The sequence below is a fragment of the Callospermophilus lateralis genome, chromosome 16 (assembly GCF_048772815.1).
Source record: "Callospermophilus lateralis isolate mCalLat2 chromosome 16, mCalLat2.hap1, whole genome shotgun sequence".
NCBI lineage: Eukaryota > Metazoa > Chordata > Mammalia > Rodentia > Sciuridae > Callospermophilus > Callospermophilus lateralis.
In genome coordinates this window covers 19,249,335-19,272,130 of record NC_135320.1, presented here as the reverse complement: position 1 = coordinate 19,272,130, position 22,796 = coordinate 19,249,335, and the positions used below count along the sequence as shown (strand labels likewise).

The 22,796-nt window shown below is 34.8% G+C and overlaps 1 protein-coding gene across 4 annotated transcripts in view; it reads right to left on the bottom strand.

The window, feature by feature from the left end:
• Positions 1 to 22,796, bottom strand: part of Tgs1 (trimethylguanosine synthase 1) — a 50,702-nt gene that overhangs the window by 10,020 nt on the left and 17,886 nt on the right. For all 4 annotated transcript variants that reach the window (XR_013088906.1, XM_076835665.1, XM_076835664.1 and 1 more), the window contains 6 exons: positions 21,891 to 22,065; positions 19,754 to 20,051; positions 17,590 to 17,748; positions 15,383 to 15,526; positions 11,479 to 11,695; positions 10,854 to 10,932 (listed from right to left, as the gene is read on the bottom strand). Coding sequence is in view for 3 of the 4 variants with exons in the window: in XM_076835665.1 (XP_076691780.1) it covers positions 10,854 to 10,932; positions 11,479 to 11,695; positions 15,383 to 15,526; positions 17,590 to 17,748; positions 19,754 to 20,051; positions 21,891 to 22,065 (1,072 nt within the window). In the remaining variant the exon portion in view is untranslated. The remainder of the gene's footprint in view (positions 1 to 10,853; positions 10,933 to 11,478; positions 11,696 to 15,382; positions 15,527 to 17,589; positions 17,749 to 19,753; positions 20,052 to 21,890; positions 22,066 to 22,796) is intronic.

Genomic DNA, 22,796 nt, shown 5'->3' with positions numbered 1-22,796 from the left:
CTGGTTGTGTTTTTATCAATAGAAATAGATGGAAATAAAAGCCAAACACAGAAGGTCTAATAGTGATTAAAAATAAAAAATTACACCCCATTGTTCATACGTGAAACTAGAAATTTAAAAACAGCCACGTATTAGGAATACTTAGTTTTCTTACAAAATGCCTGCACTGGCCTCTTTCACTTCATATTAGCAATATTTTACCCCAAGTTCTTATATAGATAAGGTTTTGGTTTGGCCCAGTATATTTTTCCATTTGACCTCTCAGAGATCTATTAACTAGATCTGGTGGTCAGATCACCAGAAATCAGTTTATCAGGACAATAGTAAGAAACATCAAGGATAAGGTGAACACAGCACAGAGGCAATTATTAGGAATAAGTGTTTTATATCCTATTTCAATATCTTTATGTCAGTCTAATTTTTTATAAGGGCAAAATGATTTTGACCAGTACATCTAAAATAAACTTAAGAGCAATATTTTTCCTGTTCATTGTAACAGGTAATTTATTTAAAGAATGTAAAATTGGTAAGCCGAAATTTCTGAGGTAAGGTGGGAGTAAGACTGTGGTAAGAGGCAAAGAGAAAGGGAAGGAGGAAAGATCAGGCTGGGTTGAGAAAATCCAAGCAGAGATGAAACAACAGCAAAAAATCTGCTAGGGTTGGTCAAGTTGGGAGAATTAGATGATAAACAAAACAAGTGTTTCTCTTAATACTCAATCTACTTATCAAAATATGATGAGAAAACTCATACCTTTTTACTGTCTAGAAATAAATTTGGGAAAGAAAGTTACTTTCAAGGTTCTGGTGAAAAATAATTTCTAGCCTTTCTGTACTTTCAACTCATTTATTTTAAAGATTAGAAATTTGGAGTTGCAAAGACTTATGTTCAAGTAAATAATACTGTGCTTCAATTCAAGCACACTTAACCTTATTATTTTCAACTTTCACCAGCAGGTTTATGGGTCAAAATGCTATTTGGTTCTTTACTCTTTCTTAAAGTTTAATAAATTGAGGGCAGGAGAGAGAGAAAATGATAGAGGGAAGATGGGAGGGAGAAGAATAGCTAGGTACATAAAGATTAGCAGCTCTGGGTTACATCTATCCAAATATGTTAGATTTATCAAAAGAAATGACAACTACTGGAATTAAAACTTAAGATTGCACTTTCATCACTAGGTATTTATTTATTTATTTGTTTAGGTATGGGGGGTTGAATCCAGGATGCCTAACCACTGTGCCACATCCCCAGCCTTTTTTAATTTTGAGACAGGGTCTCTCTAAGTTGTTTAGGGCCTTGCTAAGTTGCAAAGGCTTGGCTCTGAATTTTCAACCCACCTGCCTCAGCCTACAGAATTTTTGGGATAACAGGTGTGTGCCACCATGCCTGGCTGATCAACTAGATACTATGTGAGGCAATAAAAATGTAATTTGGGGACTTGGAAAGGAGATACAGAAAAAGGTCACAACAAAGATGACAAGTGGTAAAAATTAAGGAACAAAGATTTAAGAGTCAAACTTTCAAAACTGCATTTTCCCCCCAGAGGAAAATGAATATAAAGTTAAGAGTTTCATAATCAAATGAGAGCAAATACACTCCCAACTGGATCCTATTTGGAGAATACACAATACATATTAATGACAAAAACACTTTATTTGCAATATGCAAAAACTTGGTTAGAAACCAATTAAGCCAGGTGAGCTGGGGGTATAGCTCAGTATTAACAGTGCATGTATATTACGTGCCAGGCCCTGGGTTTGATTCTTAGCACTGCAAAACAAAACAGATGAAAATGAAGAGTATTTTATAGAACCTGCAGACCTCTGTCAAAAGCAGCAAGCACCTGAAATACTGGTTGTGAGAAACCTCAAGACAAACAGGCCAAGTAAAGGCTTGTGGTAATTTTTGCCCTCAGTTTCCTTTGTTATACCCTAATAAAAACTATACAAAAATATTTTAACATATACCCATCAATAAATGTAATTCACCATATAGGCAGAATTAAGGACAAAAATCAGTCACCTTAATAGATACAGAAAAAATCCTTTAACAAAATTCAGCATCCATTCATGATAAAAACCTCAAAGAAACAAGGGACAGAAGGAACTTAACCCAATATCATATGAGCTATAAACAACAAACCCAAAGCCCACATAATAGTAAATAGGGAAAAATTCTGGAACAAGCAAGGATGTCCAGTCTCACCACTCCTGTTAATATAGCACTAGAAGGTCTAGCCAGAGCAGCCAGGCAAGAGAAGGAAATAAAAGGAATAGAAATAGGAAAAGAAAAAGTCAAATTATCACCGTTTGCAGATGATATGATCCTATAGTTAGAAGAGCCAAAGAACTCCATCAGAAGATTGCTAGTTAATAACAAATTCAGCAAAGTAGTAGGATATAAAATTAACATACAAAATCAATACCTTTCCAATATAGTAATAATGAATCTACTAAGATTCCCATTCACAAGAGCCTGAAACAAAAACAAGAATTAACTAAAAAGCAAACGACATCAACAAAAAGGAATAAATCTAACCAAGAAGGTGAAAGACCTTGATAATGAAAACTACAGGACACTAAAGAAAGAAACTGAAGAAGACACTAGAAGATGGAAAGATTTCTCATGTTGTGGCTACATAGAATTAATATTGTAAAATGATCATATTTCCCAAAGTAATATGCAGATTCAATATAATCACTATTAAAATACCAACGACATGCCTGGGCATAGTGGCGCAAGCCTATAATCCCAGTAACTTGGGAGGCTGAGGCAGGAGGATCACCAGTTCAAAGCCAAAGCTAATCTCAACAATTTAGCAAGATCCTAAGCAACTTAGCAAGATCTTGTCTCAAAATAATAATAATAATGGTTGGGGATGTGGCTCAGGGATTAAGAGACCCTGGGTTCAATCCCCAGTACCCACCCCCCAAACCACAAAAACAGAACATATCAAAACCAAACAGATGACATTCTTCACTGAACTAGAAAAAATAGTCTTAAAATTCATTTGGAAGAATCAAAGACCCAAGTAATCAAAAGCAATTCTAAGCCAAAAAAAAAAAAAAAAAAAAAAGGAAAGCATTTCTGGAGGCATCACAATCCTTGCTTTCAAATTATACCACAGAGTGATAGTAACAAAAACTGCATAGTACTGGCATAAAAACAGACATCAACCAATGGAACAGAACAGAAGACACAAAAATAAGTTCACAAAGATACAGTAATCTGATCCAGGACAACGGTACCAAAAGTATGCTGGCTAGAAGATAGCCATTTAAACAAATGGTGCTGGAAGACAGGTTATCCACATGTAGAAGAATGAGACTACACCTTAATCTCTCATCCTGCACAAAAGTCAACTCAAAAAGACTTAGGAATTAGAATTGTTCCTAGTAACTTCTAGGAAAAAAAGTATGGCCAACATTCCAACATACAGGTGCAGGCAACAACTTCCCTCAATAGGACCCCTAAAGCTCAGAAAATAATACCAAGAATAAATAAATGGGATGACATCAAATTAAAAAGCTCTACAGAGCAAAGGAAGTAATCAAGAATGTAAAGACAGATCCTACAGAATAGCAAAAAACCTTTGCTAGCTATTTTTCTGCAGAAGATTAATATCCAGAATACACAAAAATCTCAAAACACCACCCCAATCAAATAACCCTATAAAAAATGGGCAAATAAACTAAGTATACACTTCTCAAAAGAAACAAATGACCAACAAATATATGAAAAAATGTTCTACATCTTTAGCAATGAGGGGAATGTAAATCAAAACTACACTGAAATTTCATCTCATTCCAGTCAGAATGGCAGCCATCAAAAATACAAATAATAATAAATGCTGAAGATGATGTAGGGGGTAGAAGGAACACTTTTGTACTGTTGATAGGATTGTAAGTTAGTACAACTACTATGGAAGTCAGTATGGAGGCTCCTCAAAAGACTAGAAATGAAACCACCAGATAACTTAGCTAAAACACTCCTTGGTATTTATCTTAAAGAATTAAAGTCATCTTACTATAGATACATATATACCCATGTTTACAGTATAGTTCATAATAGCCAAATTATGAAACCTGCCTACTTGTCCATCAATGGATGAATGGATAAAGAAAATGTGGTACATATACACCATGAAGTTTCATTCAGCCATAAAGAATGAAATTATGCCATCTATAGGAAAATGGGTGGAACTCAAGAATCTTCTATTAAGCAAAATAAGCCACATTCAGAAAATCAAGGGCTGTATGTTTTGTTTTATATGAAGCTAGAAAGGAAGGAAAAAATAAAAGGCGTGGAGAATCTCAAGGAAAGCAAAGAGAAACCAGTGGAGTAGAGGAAAGGGAAGGAGGAAGAAATCCTGGGGAGGGCTGGGGTTGTGGCTCAGTAGTAGAGCGCTCGCACATGCAGGGCCCTGGGTTCGATCCTCAGCACCACATAAAAATAAATAAAGGCATAAAAAAAAAAAAAAAAAGAAATCCTGGGGAATGATAACTACCAAATTATATTGTTATATATCATGTGCATGTATGAATATGTAAAAAAAATCACAATATTGTGTATAATAGTAATACATGAATAAAAATATGAAAACATCAAATAAAAAGCAACAAATGAAAACCCAACCAACCAACCAACAACCAAAAAACTACATAAAAATAAAAATAAGTAAAAACATTTATGATAGACAGTTCAGGGATGAGGGGGGTTTGAAAATACACTACCAATGGACAAATAGGCAACATTCAAACTTTCGTCTATTTCCCTGTATGCAGTAAAGAAAAATGAAATTTCTTAAATTTGTTTGCTAACAGTATTTCAGGTAATCTTTAAATACTATTTCAGGCTCTCACAGATATTATTTCCTGTTTTTTTCTTCATTCAAATATTTACTTGATTAAAACAAATGTGATTTTAAAAAGCCCCCAATCATCAACAGGAGCATCTGACCAGGTCAGAAAATTCCTCCCAGGTATCAAAAGCTCACCTACATTGATTTCAGGAATCAGATCACTAAGCTTTTCCCCTTACCTATTCTCAGAAACAGATCCTGGAAACATAAGGTGTTCTTTAATAAGTTACATAAAGCACAACAGACCAGAGTACCCCCAATAGTAAAGGATTTACAGGTAGCACCATGTGTGGCACAGAAAAGCTGGGCATTCCTCTATTTTCTATTAACATCATTTACTAAGAAAATTACTCAAGGTAGTAAAGAAATAAAAGATATGTTCAGAATCATTTGAATAAAACTGAACTTGTGTCTTTGCAACCCAGCTCATAAGTCCTGACAGTTTCATTGCCTCTTCAGAGAATGATCATGTATGTAGCATAACACAGAATAATACTATTTTAATCATCTAGCAGCAAGCTCTCCAAAGGAAAGGCTTACTAGTAAACATTAGGAACTATCAAATTAATCCAAATTGCAATGTGTGATTATACAGTGATTTTATTAAGAACGGAACAGACTTGATCAACTAACTAAATAAGAGAACATACCACTAACTAAGTGAGAACACATGTGGCAGGTCAAGTTTTGCAATAAATGCCTTCCCCTGTTGGGAGCAGTGATTTGAATGAGTCTTTGAACTATCCTGTGACAGGAGTGCACCTGAGCTGTGATCTCCTAGTGCAAAGGCACAGTTGAGACTGCCCAGTTACTATGGCGATGCCCTGTTCAAAGGAGGTTCCTGGCTTACCACAGGCCTATCAGTCTTGACCCTGAGTTCAGATGCCTGTTCCTGGGGGTAAAGAATTATGAGCACAAAGTTGAAATTGGACTTCATCCTTCAGCTTGCTTGCTTTGAAGAAACTTTCTCATAAAAAACCCTTTTGATTTGGGTGCAGTGGTGCACCCCTGTAATCCCAGCAGCTCAGGAAGATGAGGCAGAAGGATCCTGAGTTCATAGCCAGCCTCAGCAAAAGCGAGGCACTAAGCAACTCAGTGAGACCTATCTCTAAATAAAATACAAAATAGGGTTGTAGATGTAGCTCAGTGGTTGAGTACCCCTGAGTTAAATCCCTGCTACATGCCCCCCCGCCAAAAAAAAAAAACCTTTTGATGTTAAAACCTAGATAATAAATGTGCTGAGTTGGTTCTGGGTAGTTCTTCATCCCGCATCAGGGGATGAAGAGCCACCAGTTCCCAGCTTTTTCTTTCTTTGTGTGTCTGTCTTTTCTCTATTTCCCCATTACCCCTTGCTGGTTTCTGAATTAACAGCTGGTGCAGGTCATGGCATTTCCCTTTGTCGTAGATTTTTAATTCTCTGTTGTCTTTCTCACCTTTAAGAAGGAATGGACCAGAGCTGATTCTGCAGAAATTCTTTTATAATTCCCCTTGCTTCTCTTGTTACCTCAAATTCTAATCACTGTCCCAATCTCTTGGTGAGCTACTCTTGTGACAAGAGATGAACCTGTTTCTTTTCAGCAATGAATACTGTGTCCGTGGGAGACAGCACGGTATTAAGGTGCTGACTATGCCATTATGTGGCAGGATAGCTAGGCAAATCACTAAACTTCCTTAGTTTACTCACCAATAAAATCAGGTTGATAATTTGACATAAATACTCCAAAGTGTTATAATAAGTCAATGACATGTTCAGGAGAACTCTAGGATCTTAAGTATCTACTCACCCAAGAAACATTCATTAAGCCTCTATACCGTAAATGTATCATGGTTTGAATATGAGGAGTTCCTGCAAAGCTCCTGTATTAATACAGGAACATTCAGAGGCCACACTATGAAACTGGAGAGCTGTAACCTAACCAGTCTATCCTAGTCTGAATGGACTGTGGTAACTGTAGGCAGGTGGGGGCACGGCTGGAGGAGGTGCATTGGGGGAGTGCTCTGAAATGGCTCATAGTCCTTGTTCCTCTCCCATCTCTCTGCTTTCTGGCTGCCACGAATGGAGCAGCTACTCTATGCCATGAGGTTCTGCCTTACCTTGAGCCCAGAGCAATTGTAGACTGGGCTGACCATGGATTGATTCTCTGGATCCATGAGCCAAAATAACTTTCCCCTCCTCTAAGTTGTTATCATCAGGTATTTTGGTCACTGCAACACAAAGCTAACACAATATATATCCAATGCAGTGTATTTTTAATTTAGTAGCATGAACATACCTCTGTATGCTCTTGAGTTGTAAAAGCAAGCTATTTTCAGGTTCACCTGTTTTAGAGACTACAATTCCTATAAATACAAACTCAATCCAGTCTTTAGTCCTCTTCCTATTTTGTCATGCTCTGGTTCCTAAACCTGGACTAAGGGTCCTTCATCTGGTGGAATGACTTTATAGTACTTACCTTATGGATACAGTTTTAGCTACACGAGAATGTTACCATTAGATCAGATTTCCACAGTATTAATTCAGAATTAAATAATTCTATCATTCAGTGAGACCCTACCTCTAAATAAAATACAATTAAGGCCCTAATTCCTAATTTTTCATTTATGAAATAAGCAGATACTATAGTAACTTAAAACTAAAACTAATATTTGTAAATAAACAAGTGGTAAATATTTACCATATTTAGTCAAAACTATTAAAAATGCTAATGAGATAAATTTAGTTATATTTAAAATATTTTCCAAATAATAATGTTATCTAATAAATTCTATTTATAAATAGTTTGTTATTCAAATTCATACAACTGTATTCTTCAACTCTATTCATGTTTTAGATATGTTACCCATAAATGAGTACATCATTCCTATCTATCTACCTACCTACCTATCTACAAATCAGCCAATCAATGATTGAAAATAAACAAATAGAGGCTAGAGTTTTAGCTCAGTAATAGAATGTCCCTGGGTCTATGTACCACCTCAAAACAAACAAACTAGAAGTGTGATCAACGCTACAATTAAGAATTTTTCCCTCTTGCAGACATTATGAAATAAAATTTATTTAATTTTTCTGATGTTGGCAATTGAACCCATGGCCTTGTACATGCTAAGCATGTGAACTACCAGTCAGCCCCCTCTGGAATAAAATCTAAAAAAAGTCTAGTAAATTCTGCCAACTAGAAAGATGAGATAGATACCCTGACTAAATCTAACATCAAAAAATTTCTATACTTAAAGCTACAACTCAAACAACTGTAAAATGTTTTACCTAAACATGTTAATTTGCAATTGTTTCCCTACTTTATGAGTAAATGAAATAAATGGGATCTTGGCTCAAGTGTTACTAGAATGTATGTTTAAAGAAGCCAAGAGGGCTAGAGTTGTGGCTCAGAGGTAGAGTGCTTGCCTAGCATGCGTGAAGCACTGGGTTTGATCCTTAGCACCATATAAAAATAAAATAAAGATATTGTATCCACCTATAACTAGAAAAACAAAAATATAAAGAAGCCAAGGAAGGTGGAGTGTGTTAGATAAGGACCAAGAATCATTTGATGGAGGGGCTTCAGTTATTTTTTAACACAATTCTTACGGATGCCGCTCAATGTTACCTTGTTCTCTGTATGGGTATGAACAGAAAAATCCAAGTGACTTAATTTCTACTGAAAAGTATGATGACATCACTTTTATAAACTTACGTATTTTTGTTATAAAATCAAAAAAGGATAAGAAGCTCCCACATCCAATAGACCAGGGGCCCTCCTCTAATTATCCCGATGCCTAGCTAAAAGATAAGACTATAATTTATGTTAGAGATTCCACCCACAGGAATTTCACAGGAAGGTGGTGTTTGCTTCCACTGAAGCATAACCAATCTAGTCTGCTCTCAAAGGTCTTTCTCTGTATAGATTTACTATTTAAAAAAGAATCTTTTCATATTTGCAAAGCATAGTAGATCCAAAATTGGAAAAATGGCTGGAATTCTACAGCTGTCAAAGGAATGAAACAAAACAAAACAAGATACAAACATAGGTTCCCTGAATGCAATCTAAGATGAGCTTCCAGGTTTTAACAGATTCCAGAGAGTGAGATATACCTTATATCCAAAGTGCCTTTCACAAAAATATTTTCTAAATTATCCAGTCTTAGGTTTAATAGTGTGAGTTTGGCTAACAAGGGCTGTGTGTCCTGTAATAGGGGACCTAGAAAAATATTTCACTGGATTCAGAGAAAAATCACCATCATCTACATGGAAAGGTTTTAAGACAAGTTATATTATATTCAGTTCATATCCAGTTTAGGATAATAAAAAATGGTATGCAAAGTATAATCTCCCAATTGTTCTTTATAGACATTTCTATGGGAAAAATGCTGCAGATTCATAAACTTTGGGAACACAGCTCAATTGTAAATTCAGGTTGTTTTGACGTTTTAAATGTTCCTCTAACAAAAACGTTAACTTCTTTGTAACTCTGATTTCTTTCAATCTTTTAGTGCTATCTCTCTCACTTAAAATGTCTCCCATGGTGAATTTTCTGTTTTAAGAAAAAGTTCACTTCCTACTGTAAGTTGATCTAAATTCTATACCAAACAAAACAGTGTACTCATAATCAGTTTCTTTTATTATTTTATGGTGTTTTTACTCCCTCTAGAGGTAGAAAGCATGAATGTGCCACAAACCTTAATTCTTTCAAAGAAAGCCAAAAACAGACTTTAAAGAAAAAGTTAACTTTATCTTTGTGGAAATGTTAATTCAACTAGAAAAAAATTTAATCACTGAGACTTTTGTACTAAACAGTAAGTTTACTATTATTTATTCACATACCCAAATAAGACTATTTTTATGTAATATAAAAATCACAGTAAGCCCAGCAAAGACTATATGGTCTTTTATGAGACAGTTATTAAACATAATGCTTACATGTGAGAAAAATAAATTATGGAATCGAAATCAGTAAGCTTTTAGCCTTATCTGGAAGTCTAGGAAGCAGCCAAGCCTCATGAGTGGCAGATAACAGATTTAATATCAAGTGATATTAAAAAAATCTCATGATCCCAAGGGATGTGCGGTATTTTTCTTATCATTGGTAATATTTTGGGAGGCTTAATGTTTAGGCAAAATGGATCATAAATAAATGACAGCAAGACCAAATTTCGCATCCTTCTAACTCAGAGCAAGAGCTCAGACTGTTAATTTCATTTTTTTCTTCTTTTAACCCAGAGAATCTAAACTGTTGATTGCATTATAATCACTTGGGGCCGGGGTGGTGGTGGTGGTGTTGGGACACTTTAAAAGATTTATACTTAGGCTTCATCCTAGAAAATAAATCAGAAAGAATTTTTCCCAGGGGATCAGAGTATCATTGGCTTTGAAGAGCTACTTAGCTGAAACTCTAAAACTCTTTAAGATATGACACTGGAAGCATAGGTAACACATACATATAAAATAAACAGGATATATAACAAAATGCCTTGAGTTAAAACACCAGATTGAGATGATCCAAAATGTCAGAAAATATACATAAAGAAGAAAAATGGATGGCCCAGGAAAAGGAAAAGGTGGTGGAAACACCATTGAAGAAATAATGAAAATAGTTTTCCCTGACCAAATTAAAGTTTTTGTCTATCTATAACTCTGGTTATTTATTATTTTCAGAAACATTTAAAACCTGTATTTTCAAGGCAAGTTTCAGTAAAGGTAGACCTTGGCTAGTTTAGCTGAGCAGCATATGAAACTCAACACATTCCACCTTTCTTTCAACACAGCTTTGTGAAAAGACTGGTGTGCTTTATTTGTGTTTGACACCAGAAGTCAGGGAGATGAAGATCAAATGGACATAGACTCAACGGTTATACACTTCCATTTGTTACTAACAGTCAGCAAGCAAAGAATTTCTCATAAATGGGTTCTCTGATAAGGAAACATTCTACATCTTTTTCTGCCTAGTCTTTGTAAAAATTCAGCCAAAGGCTCACAGAAGTTCTTCAGTAATGGCTTACCTGGTCAATGTCAGCATTTCTTGGAAGAAAATAAACAATATTATTAGTGATCTTCTGGGAAAGTCTGAAAATTTCAAAGGTGGAAAGCAGTTAAGGAAAAAAAGTGAAATTAACTTTTGGTCAGAAATAGATTGTCTTTACTTATAACCCAAATGTATTTTGGCATGTGACAAAATGGCACAAGTTTAAATTTCCTCTAATGGAATCTAAAAGAATACAGTTCTTATAGTTCAGCAGCATACTGTTCCTGATAAGGTCAAGATACACAGCAAATTAGCTCAACTCAGAGGGAGTTGAAGAAAAGCTATTGGATAATCATCCATGGACTCAAGCAATAAGTTTTGAGGAAATTCTGACTTTCCAAACAATAATCTCAAAAAATTAGAATATTCTAGTTCTTACTGAAAATTGATAAAATTGGATAGTTACCAAGAGAAAAGGTATTTGCTATTACATTTAGAGTCCAACAAACATACATAATTTTTATGTATATTTTTGTGTCAAATTGGAATCTATTAAATGCTATTAGGTAACATCTTTCTTTACCAGTTTCCCTCTCCCTTATCTAACCCCTCATCTGCTCCAAGTACTGTCTGAATAAGCTCTCAGAACTTCTAAAGGATATCCATCAGGAGACATCATAGTCCTAATGTCAAAGGTCTCTGCAGTGGCATAGTCTGGGCCTCCCCAAGGTGGGCTAAGGAACACAACATCAGCCTTTAAACAAGGAGCCAGTAGCATGAAATCTCCACAGATGAACTCTATCTTATCTGCTATTCCATAAACTTCTGCATTATTACGAGCAAGATCAATCTTAACTGGGTCAATATCAATGGCAATCACTAAAAATGGGAAAAGAAAAGAATGAGTCAGTTGACATTTTTTATTATATGGGAGAGTTCATTTTTATAATAGTTTACTTCGTATAAGAACCATTCTTAAAAGACTAATAGACAAGAGGCTATATATACCAGAGATGATAGAGATTTTCCCAGAGAATTAGATTTCAGTTAAATTTTCTAATTCAAATTAGAAAGATTCAATTGCAGTTTTACCAAAAAAGTGTGACCAGGTTTCAAAAGTACCTCACTCAGCCAGATTCATTTAAGCCAAGAGGCAATAACTACTTCAAAGTATCTACTGAATGCCAAATATGTGGCTAGTCTTTGCTGTGCTAGTAGCAAAATCCTGCAAAGCTCACTGCCTGCAAGTCTTAAGTTATATTTCAGAAAAGACAAATTTCTTCAAAATGAAGCAATGCCCAAATAAAGACAAATTTTATCACTTCTCAGAAAAGTAAAAGATCTATTTTTACAAACTATAGAGCCAAGTTATGAATAAGAAATAAAAAACACCTGCTGATGATGTTTTCACCAACACATTTTAGGTAGAAGGAACAAACAATATTATGTTTTCACCAATGGGCTTTCATTTAATTTATATGCAATTTCATAATCAGCAATGCAAACATAAGTTAATTTTAGCTCACTCATGTCTTCCAGTGAATTACTCCAGTGTACCTGTAAGTGTACCAGTGTGTTGTACACATGAAAGGGCTAAGTGGAACCCTGGTTTATCTAAAGCAAGGTTATCAAGGAAATGTAGTTGTTTTCCAGAAAATTTGTTACCACTTTTGAGAAATAATTAAATTACTTGAACAATGAATACAAGCACCAATTCTAATACACGTTGCAAAACGTGGCATTTATAATGCTGTTTACTATTCTAAATAAACTAATATTCACATTTATGAGAAAAGTTTTTTAGTTGTTCAATCTGCTACTTTTATAGTGGAGAGACAGATGGAAAAACATGCTGACAATACTAAAAATTCAAATGAAAAAAAAAAGATGACTTTCAGTGTCAGATTTATCCAGCATACTGTTTTCATCTATATTTATGATTTTTTGTTTTTAAGCCTAACAGAATGGAAGCACCCTTATAACATAAATGAAATGCTGACAAATATTTGCTGATACAATACAGAACTGAGCTGTCCAATAATGACACACATTTTAAAAACTGATCAAAATAAAATGCTTTAAGAATTTAGATCCTTATCACACTGTCACATTTCAACTGTTCAATCATCACATGTAGCTAGTGGCTGCCATATTGGATGATGTCAATATAAAAAGTTCTATTGGGTAGCACTAATGCTAAACTATTGCAATATAAAGGAAGAAGAAACATACCTTTAATAACAGAAAAATGCAAAGCTTTATGTATTCTCAAATCATTTTTTGGGTATATGTATAACCAACAATTATCTGAGTAGAAATATATCTGGTACGAAGTGATAATGTCATTTGTATACAAAAAGTCATATGTGTGTATATACAAACACACATGTGTATATTATGGTAGAGAAATCAAAACAAGTGTAATTGATTGTTGCATGTACATATGTATGTAAACATACACACCACCAACTACACTGTAACTGTTCTGAATTCCCTGCCATAATTTAGTGAATTCATTCAGCCTAGGGGGAATATCTATAAGTAGCACTCATAGAGCACCTGTGAGCAACTGCTTTTGGTTTGGGGAACAGGTCATCAGATACCACCATACAGGACATGCTGGAGGGTTCCTGAATTTTGAGTCCCACATGCTGCCATAGCAAAGGTCAGGTTGTGACAGCACTGGGAAGGACCAGTGTTGGCTATTTGTCTCCTTTTGTTCTCGGAGACCTGCAATCTTTAAGGTAAACAATTAAATGACACCAAGGGGCTGTGAAAAGAGCTGGCCTGTGAGAACATGGAAGAAGTAGTCTCCCGTTAGCTTGGGATCCACATTAGATATCTTCCTTTATCAAATGTGTCCTAAGCTACAAAGACTTATCAAGAGATCTTTGCTTGCTCAAGCACAAATCTACTATATGCAGTGTATTCATAAATTTTAAGAAAACCTCAGATCTGTCTGCTTCTTTATCGGGGAAAGACAATATAAAACAAAGATGAATTTTACAGCTTTTGACTATTTATTGATTTGAGCTCACAAGAAGGACTTATTTGGCAAAGTTTGAGAAGAATTCAGAAAAAAAAAAGAAAAATAATCACTATTCTGGTAAATACAACCACAGCTTTTGTTTAGGTTGTTAGACCATATAAAATAACCAATGTCTTGCCTGAAGCATAGGAGTAACTAAATAGAGAACAGTTTGTTAGCACTGTTCTTTTTTTTTTAAAAAAATATTTATTTTTTTTAGTTGTAGTTGGACACACAATATCTTTATTCCATTCATTTATTTTTATGTGGTGCTGAGGATCGAACCCAGGGCCCCACTCGTGCTAAGCGAGCACTCTGCTGCAGAGCCACAATCCCAGCCCCTAGCACTGTTCTTAAACCCAATGGCAAGGTTAACTTCATCATTTTCTAATTTCACATACATTTCCAGAATCATATTATAATGAAATCTGTCAATGACATATGTAATATGAAGATACTGGAAAATAAATATGCATCTTCAGAGCATGAACAGACAATGAATGTCTTTAAAATATGACATTATATAACATTTAAAAAAGAATTCAGAAAAAACAGGGACATCAGAGTCCAAAAAATCCCCCAAACAAATAAAAACCACTTAGCTATGTAAGTTTGGGCAGAACATTCCATTTCTTTTCTTTTCTTGTACTGAGGATTGAATCTGGGGCCTCATGTATACTAGGTGAGCACTGTCATTTAAGTACATTCTCAGCCCTTCTCATTTTATTTTGAGATAGGGTCTTACTAAGTTGCCCTGGATGGCCTGAAACTTGCAAACCTCCTACCTCAGCCCCTCTAGTAGCTGGGATTATAAACCTGTGCTACCAAGCTCAACTATAGATTATTAGCCATAACAGAAATTGAACCCATGACATTGGTGTTATGAGCATCATGTCCTAACAAACTGAGCTAACCAGCCATTTGTACCATTTCTTAAAGTCTTTTCTCTACTTGACATAGTTACTGGCTGATATATAGTAAAGGAGATTTTCCTTTTGATTCCAAAGTCAAGCAAATGTGACAATGACATACTATTTAAAGGATTTTTAAAGTCTTAGGATGTAAAAGCTGAAAGGTCATCCCAATTCAACATCTCTTTTAATTTAAGGTGAGATGATGCCCATTATAATTATGAAGATAGTTGAGTGGCAAAGTTGGGATTACCTGTCTACTGTTCTTTTCTTCTAAAGAACCATTTTGTATTTTTTTGGTTTTATAGAATGTTATGATCTTGGCTCCAACAATTAGTAGTTGTGTCTGCATAATCTTATACAATGTACTTCATCCCTGTATGTTTCAATTTATCTACAAAATGCAGATAATGAAAGACATACTCCACAAGATTGTTGACTAAATAAATTAATACATAGTAAGTACCTATACCAATGTGACACAACATGAATATTTAATACATGCTAATTACTTAAAATATTTGGTATTAAATTACAATTATATATTAAATCTCAAAGATAGGTTGAAGCAAAATTAAACATTAACTGAATGAACTGAAAATAAAATAGTTAATTTTAGCTAATTACCTCTTTTCCCTGTTAAGGCAAACTGAATGGTATTTCCTCCAACTCCACAGAATGCATCTACTATAATGTCACTTGTGAAGGATTGACTGACGCGGCCAGCAATATGTTCAGCAATCTTCTCAGGTGTAACTGAAAACCAGCCCTCTGCAAAGGAAGAATATTTTTGTTAAGATGTTGAATTTTAAGAAACCAAGGCAAGCATAAACACAGCAAATATTGCATACTTTTTTCTTTTTTTTTTTGCGTGCTAGGTATTCAACTCAGGGGCATTTGACCATAGAGCCACATCCCCAGTCCTATTTTTTGTTTTATTTAGAGACAGGGTCTCACTGAGTTGCTTAGTGCCTTGCTTTTGCTGAGGCTGGCTTTAAACTCGAGATCCTCCTGCCTCAGCCTTCCCAAGCTGCTGGGATTATAGGCGTGCGCCACTGCACCCAGAAACACAAATTATATACTTTAAAAAAGCTTAGTTTCCCTTTTCAAAAAATTATAAATTACTTACTGTTAATGAAAGTTCTAAAGCTTGTAAAAAAGAAGCAATACCATTTCCAGTCCTAATTTCTACACATGCAAACACCCCAATTTTAACCTGATTCTTCAGTAATATACCCCCATCTCTCCCAAAACTGTATAAACTTCAATTTTCCGTTTGAGGCATTAATTACTACTTATCAACTATGGGAAATGTAAAGTCAGGTGTTCTAATTGTCTAGCTCCCTACACTCAATTGTATTTCCCAATTATTTTATTCCTAATAAAGAAGTAGTGACCCAGATTTTGGAAAATTTACATGTTTATAAGGGTAGAAGAAGCAAGGAGCTGACCAGAAGTACAGAGGAATAACAGAACCCTCATCAATTTCAGAAATGAGGTCCTGTGCCCACACTGAAATAAAGATAACATTGCTCTCTTCATCCAGCAGAAAAAATTTGCATTTATCAGAAGCATATTTATCTGAACAAAATGATCTGTCAACTTCTTGTTCCCTCTCCTTACCAAAATCTTAAGTAGATCCTCATCACTGGAAGAAAAAGAATAATCCTTTTATAGAATTTCAAGATTTTTCCCAGTCTTAATTCTCCTAACAAACACTTATATACTTTCCTCAATATATAATAATTTGTGATTTTTAGAAGTTCACAGAACCCCTGAAATTCCACCATACATCAAGAACCCCTGAGTTAATAAAGACCAATATGGGGGCTGGGGTTGTGGCTCAGGGGTACAGTGCTCGCCTAGCACCACATTAAAAATAAAATAAAGACATTGTGTCCATCTACAACTAAAAATATTTAAAAAAAAAATAAAGACCAATATGTAGGAAACTTCAATATGAAACCCATCAGTTTGCCAAATGTAGATAAATGTTAAAGATTAGAATGGAAAGCTCAAGAAGATTTTGGTATTAATTAATTAAATTACAACTTTCTGCATTAGTTATTTCTTCATCAGATGTTCTTTTTTTGGGGGGAGGGGGATTTACTGGGGATTGAACCTAGGGTGCTTTACTACTGAGCTATATCACCAGTCTTTTTTATTTTTAAGTTTGAGAGGGTCTAAGTTGCTGAAACTGGTCTTAAACTTGTTCTGCCTCAGTTTACCAAACTGCTGGGATTAAAGGAATGTACCAGTGCATTGGCTTTCATCAAATGTTCTTTGAATAAACTATCAATTACTTTTGCCACGTATCCTAAGAAAGTTACAAATACAAAATAAACCTGAATTAGAAGTGTCTGTGTGTGTATCCCCAAATTGAGGGGACATTTTATAAAACAACTGGCCACTAACCTTTTGAAAAATGTCAAAGTTAGCCAAAAGTGGAGGTTAGTGTAGAGCACTTGCCTAATATTTGCAAGGCCCTGGGTTAGATCCCCAGCACTGGCGGGGAGAAAAAAAAAAGCAATTATTCTAGAAGAAGAAAAAATTCCAAAATGATGTATAAGGATGATTAATGAAATGAGGCTAAAGACTATAAAAATTTTTTAATACTGCTATTCTTAGGAAAAACAAGTACAAAGTAAAGGGTAGTGGGGCATGATGTGTACAACTGAATATAAAAAAGACACACAAAGAGAAAAATGTTTAGTAAATGTTGAAAATAGATGATTGGGCAAAATTCTGACATGAAAATTCTGTTTATTCTTGAAACTTTTTTATAAATTTAAAATGGTTTCTAAATAAAGTTAAAAAATGCATATATACTTTACCTCTGTCCAACTTAATCCCATCATCAAAACGGGAGAATAACCTATATCTCTGGGCCCAGTATTTTGCCAGCTCAGGAACAGCAGCTATCTCAGGAGGTAGACCATTTACCTTTCTATTCTTATTTTTACTCTTCTTCTTCTTCTTCTTTTTAATTTCAGCTAAAATGAAAATACAAAAAATAGAGCTGCTCACTATGCACATAGAAAACTACAGGGCAACTTATCTAGAAAGGTAACCCTATGAAATAATAACAATTTTGGACCACTGTCACATCATACCACAAGTGGAAAATTCCATGAATTTCCCCATGTGACCAGTTGCAGTCAAAACTCAGTCACACTAAAAAAAAAAAAAAATACTGTATAAAATTACCTTCAGGTTATGTATACAAGATGTATATGAAACAAATTCATATGGGAATTTTTGTTAGGACTTGAGTCCTATCCACCAAGATCTCATTATACATATATAAATAGTCTCAAATCTGAAACCTGAAATACTTTTGGCTTCAAGCATTTCAGATTAGGAATACTCAACCTGTATACAAAAGCACTTTTATAGGTATAAAAGTTATTACTTCTATTAGCCACAGTACTGCTTCAGTTGGCAAATTATAGAAATGCAAACATTTCTCTTTACTTCTTTAAAATGAGATCTTACAAGGGCTGAATAAGCTCTAGCTTTGGCCCTATCAACCTTAGAAGACGTAAGACATCTGAATAATTGAAACATGGGTCACTAGTTCTATTACATAGAAAAGGATCTCATGCATTCACAGACTAATGAGAGCCTTTCTCATACAAATGATTACTAGTTTAATTATTTGGTTTCAGTCCTGAGCAGATTAGAAGCAGAAATTCTGCAAAGTAGAAAGAAGAGAGTGCTGTCACAGTTAAGTGTAAGAACAAGAGATCATAGCTGGTGAAGGATAAAACTAGTACATTTGAATGGTCCTCAAAGACGGGACTGTGTCTTAATGATCACTAGATCACTGAAAACAGCAAAAAGGTCAGTAGCATAGCATGATGTTCTTTAACAGAAGGTATAAGGATAATCTGGGTGGAATAATTCTTTGTTATATAAGACTATCTCATAACATGAACTTGAGTACAAAGGCCAGAATTCCAGACAGCATCAATCAACATCTTCCAAATGCCCCTGTGAAGGTGGTAACATTCACTTAAGAACTATCAGCATTATGAAAACTGTTGCTTTCATAGAAGCAGGCTAGTGTAGGAAAAAGGGACTTAGGCAACAGAGAACTTGGGCACTAAGTTCTAGCTATGTTACTTACTTAGGCTAATTTCTTAATTTCTCTGAGTTTTACTTTCCAAATTTATAGAATTGAAAATAAATCACCTACCTCTTTGGGCTACCTTGCAGGTTAAGTAAGAATAAAGCATAAAAAAGCGTTTCAGAAATATGCAAGCGTCACATGGACATTAGTTGTTATAACATTGGTAATCAAGAAAATTAAGAAAGAGATGATGTAGGGTCATAATAAATACAGTTGTTTTGCAAGGACAAGTCTAAAATAAGTCATTGAAAAGCTGAATATTGTATCAAATGAAAATGTCTACCTTATAAAAAAGTCATTCCATGGATATAATTATTTTTAATTATAAGAGAACTTTTACTACAAAAATTCAAACAATATAGAACATAAAGTAAAAATGCTATTGTTTTCCATTCAGCAGAGGTACTACCATGAATATCTTATGTTCATGTACTGGCAAGGAAACAAACCACCACCATTAACCACACTTAAAGAAAGTAAAAAACCAAAACAAACAAAAACACCAAAATATCAAAAATAAAACTTAAGCTATTCAAAATTTCAGGAAGGATGGGCCATCTTCAGCCCATAGAACAGAGGTGGCAGAGACCATGGTCAATGGCAGATGTGGTCTTCAGATGCAGTTTTCCCTTTGATTTTATTGTTTTTTCTTAGGTGAGAGAGTGAAGAGTATTAAGAGTGAGAGAGTGAAGGGTGTCAAATCTTAGCCAATATACTTAATATGGTCTCTTTCCACTTAAAATTAAACAGCAGTAGATTCTGAGGTATAAATGATTCAAAAGAATCATTTAAGAAAATACAAATTAGAGAAAAAAAAATGTACTAAATTGAAATCTACCAGCAAGTTGAAATATATTTACTCTTACCTTCAGTTTCTACCTGGGGAGCGTCTGATATTTCTTGAGTAATGCAATCCTGCTTTTCTGGCATAGATGCTACCAAACTGTCTCCTTCATTCTTTTCTGTTTCAAGTTCACTGGCTGAAGACACAGTCTGACACTTTTCAGGTTCTAGATTCTCTGGGTCATCAGCTTTACTAATAGACATGTCTTGATCCTCTGAATCAGTACTGGTGCAAGTGTCTTGCACATTATCATGTGAAGATGACTCCTGCAATGCTTCCACAGCCATTGGTTCATTAACCCATTTTAGAAATTTTTCTACCTGAAATTTTAAGATTATCACCATAAATATGAATTAATACTAAACAGAATCTTCTCATCAGTTACCATATGTGACTTGACTGACAAACTATCTCTTAATTATGAGCTCTGGGGCTGGGGATGTGGGTCAAGCAGTAGTGCGCTCGCCTGGCATGCGTGTGGCCTGGGTTCGATCCTTAGCACCACATACAAAGATATTGTGTCCGCCGAAAACTAAAAAATAAATACTAAAAAATTCTCTCTCTCTCTCTCTCTTAAAAAAAAAAAATTATGAGCTCTACGAAATTATTGCATCATGGAAGCTAATGTAAGTAATTCTTGGATAACTGGAGTTTATCTTGGCATTCCCTGATCTTATTAAAGATTTCTTAAAAATCAAGGAAAATACTGAATACTTTGTGCTATAAGTTGACACTAAGGGGATAAAGCCAAACTGTTTCAGTAGTAGCTTTTCATAACAGCTCCTAACAATATAGCTGTGCTATGATATTATCATTACAAATAATACATAATGTTGAATCATTAATTTTAGTCTTTTTCAAGTTGTACAGTGTCTTCTGCAATAGCCAACCTACAATCTATGTTAACTGTTATGTAACATTAAATAAGCATTCTGAAAAATTTAGTTCCAATTTGTCTTCAAAAATAAAAGCAGTGTTACAGAAAGCATGAGCACCGTCTTAAGAAAACAGCAGAGCCTGTAAAATAAGTAGCAATAACGTACGGTTATTCATTGAAATGTTAACAAGGCCCAAAGTTAGACAACAGACTTCCCTATGGCTTCCGTAACAAGAATATTCTTCATATCAGGCCTTCATGATCTTCATAAGCATTAGTAAATGAGAATGACAGTGGTACATGTATGATGGGTAAAAGCCTAGAATATTCCTGAGAGAAATCTGCCTATGCTTAATCAGAAATCCAGAGACACAGCAGCCACACTTCTGCTCTCATTTATAGACGAACATAGGGGACTACCACATCCAATACACTACCAAAAGTCCTACAGGATGGACTAGACTCGGCACTCTGTTTCAGAGTGCCACCTAAACTATTCATAAAAATATCACCAGCAACCAACCAACCTGATAGATAATAAAAAATAAAACCAGCTATAGGTTTGTAGCATATTTGATACTCAAGCTGAAGTTAGATAGAATAATGTAGCCTAAGGGTAAAACTAAGTCAGCATGGAGTCAGAGATTATGTTCTTGTGCCCTAAAAAATTGCTGGCAATATGACTAATACTAAGGTTCCACTGATTAGTAGGCACTTCCCCCTAGAACATAACAGGATAAACTCATAGCACAAGCAATCTTCTAATTTCTTTTGTTTCCCAGGTATTTGGATGGTAGGTAAGGTCAAGTCTGAGAGGAGGGACAATAATATTTCAGGTTACAATGTGAATCAATAAGCCGGCTTTGAATTTCGTGCTACTGGGGTGAGCCTGTTATTACAAAGGGTGATTCACCCTTTCCAGGTGAGCTCAGAATTAAGACTTACAGGAAAAGCTGCATCGGAATTTGGATTACGAGGATCTTACTTAGCCTAGAAAGAGACATGCCCCTGTCCTTGTCTGTTACTACACAAATAAGACAATTTAACTTATTTACCTTTCTAGACATTACACTTTTATAATTTTCAAACACTTCCTTTTCATAATACCTCAAATTCCTGTTTTTCAAATCTAGTCTACACAATATAAGCCTTCTGGAAGCAAGTGGAAAAAAATTTTAGGTAGTCCTGTAGCTCACAGAAATAGGGGTTCCATTTGAACACAATTTTAAGGAGTCAAGATCATAAAATGTGATTCTTTTTATAAAACAATATGTATACTTACCTTGCTCAGAGCTTTGCTTTTCTTGAGAAATGGTTTTTCTGATTCTTCAGTAAAGAAGATGTGCTTGTTTTTCATCTTTATTTGTCTGCGCATGTCTAGGTACTTTGACTTACGCTTCACATTCTTATCTAGATACCTGACCTGTCGACGACTAAAATTTGGAATTTCGCCGTATCTGCAACCAGACCAAAAGAAGAGGTTCACGCACAATTTCTACAGTATTTCGTTTTCTTTCTTTCTTTCTCCAAAATTATAAAAACCAGCAATTCACATACAAATTACAAAAGAGTTTGTAGACTAGATTTTATATTAATTTTAAAGACAATATGAAATACCAAAAATGGGAACATCAACATTTCTAATGTAGAGCTGAAAGTAGAAAATTTTATAGTAGATTGACAGCTATGTTATAAACTTCTTTATAATAAAAATTAATCCTACCCCTCTAAGAATTGAGCGCTTTACATAGAAGGACAACAATGAAGTTAAGCCCCAGGTATCAAAATAGCATCTGTTTTTTTTTTGGTACAGGGGATTGAACCCAGGGGCATTTAACCACTGAGACACATCCTCATGCCTTCTTAAAAAATTAGAGACAGGGTCTCACTGAGTTGCTCAGTGCCTCACTAAGTTGCCAAGGCTGGCTTTGAATTTGCGATCCTCCTGCCTCAGCCTCCGAACTACAGATGTGTGCCACCATGCCAAGCAACAAAAATAGATCTCTGTGAGTATATACTAAGTACTATACAATAGTTTCACAAATAAAATTACATGTGCATAGCATAGGGATTAAAAATTCATTACATTGCTAAACTTCATGATTTTCAGCTTTAAATGAGTGTATGAACTACAACTGTCTTCAAGTACCTAAAGGGGACAACTTTAGAAATTATTTATATAGTATTA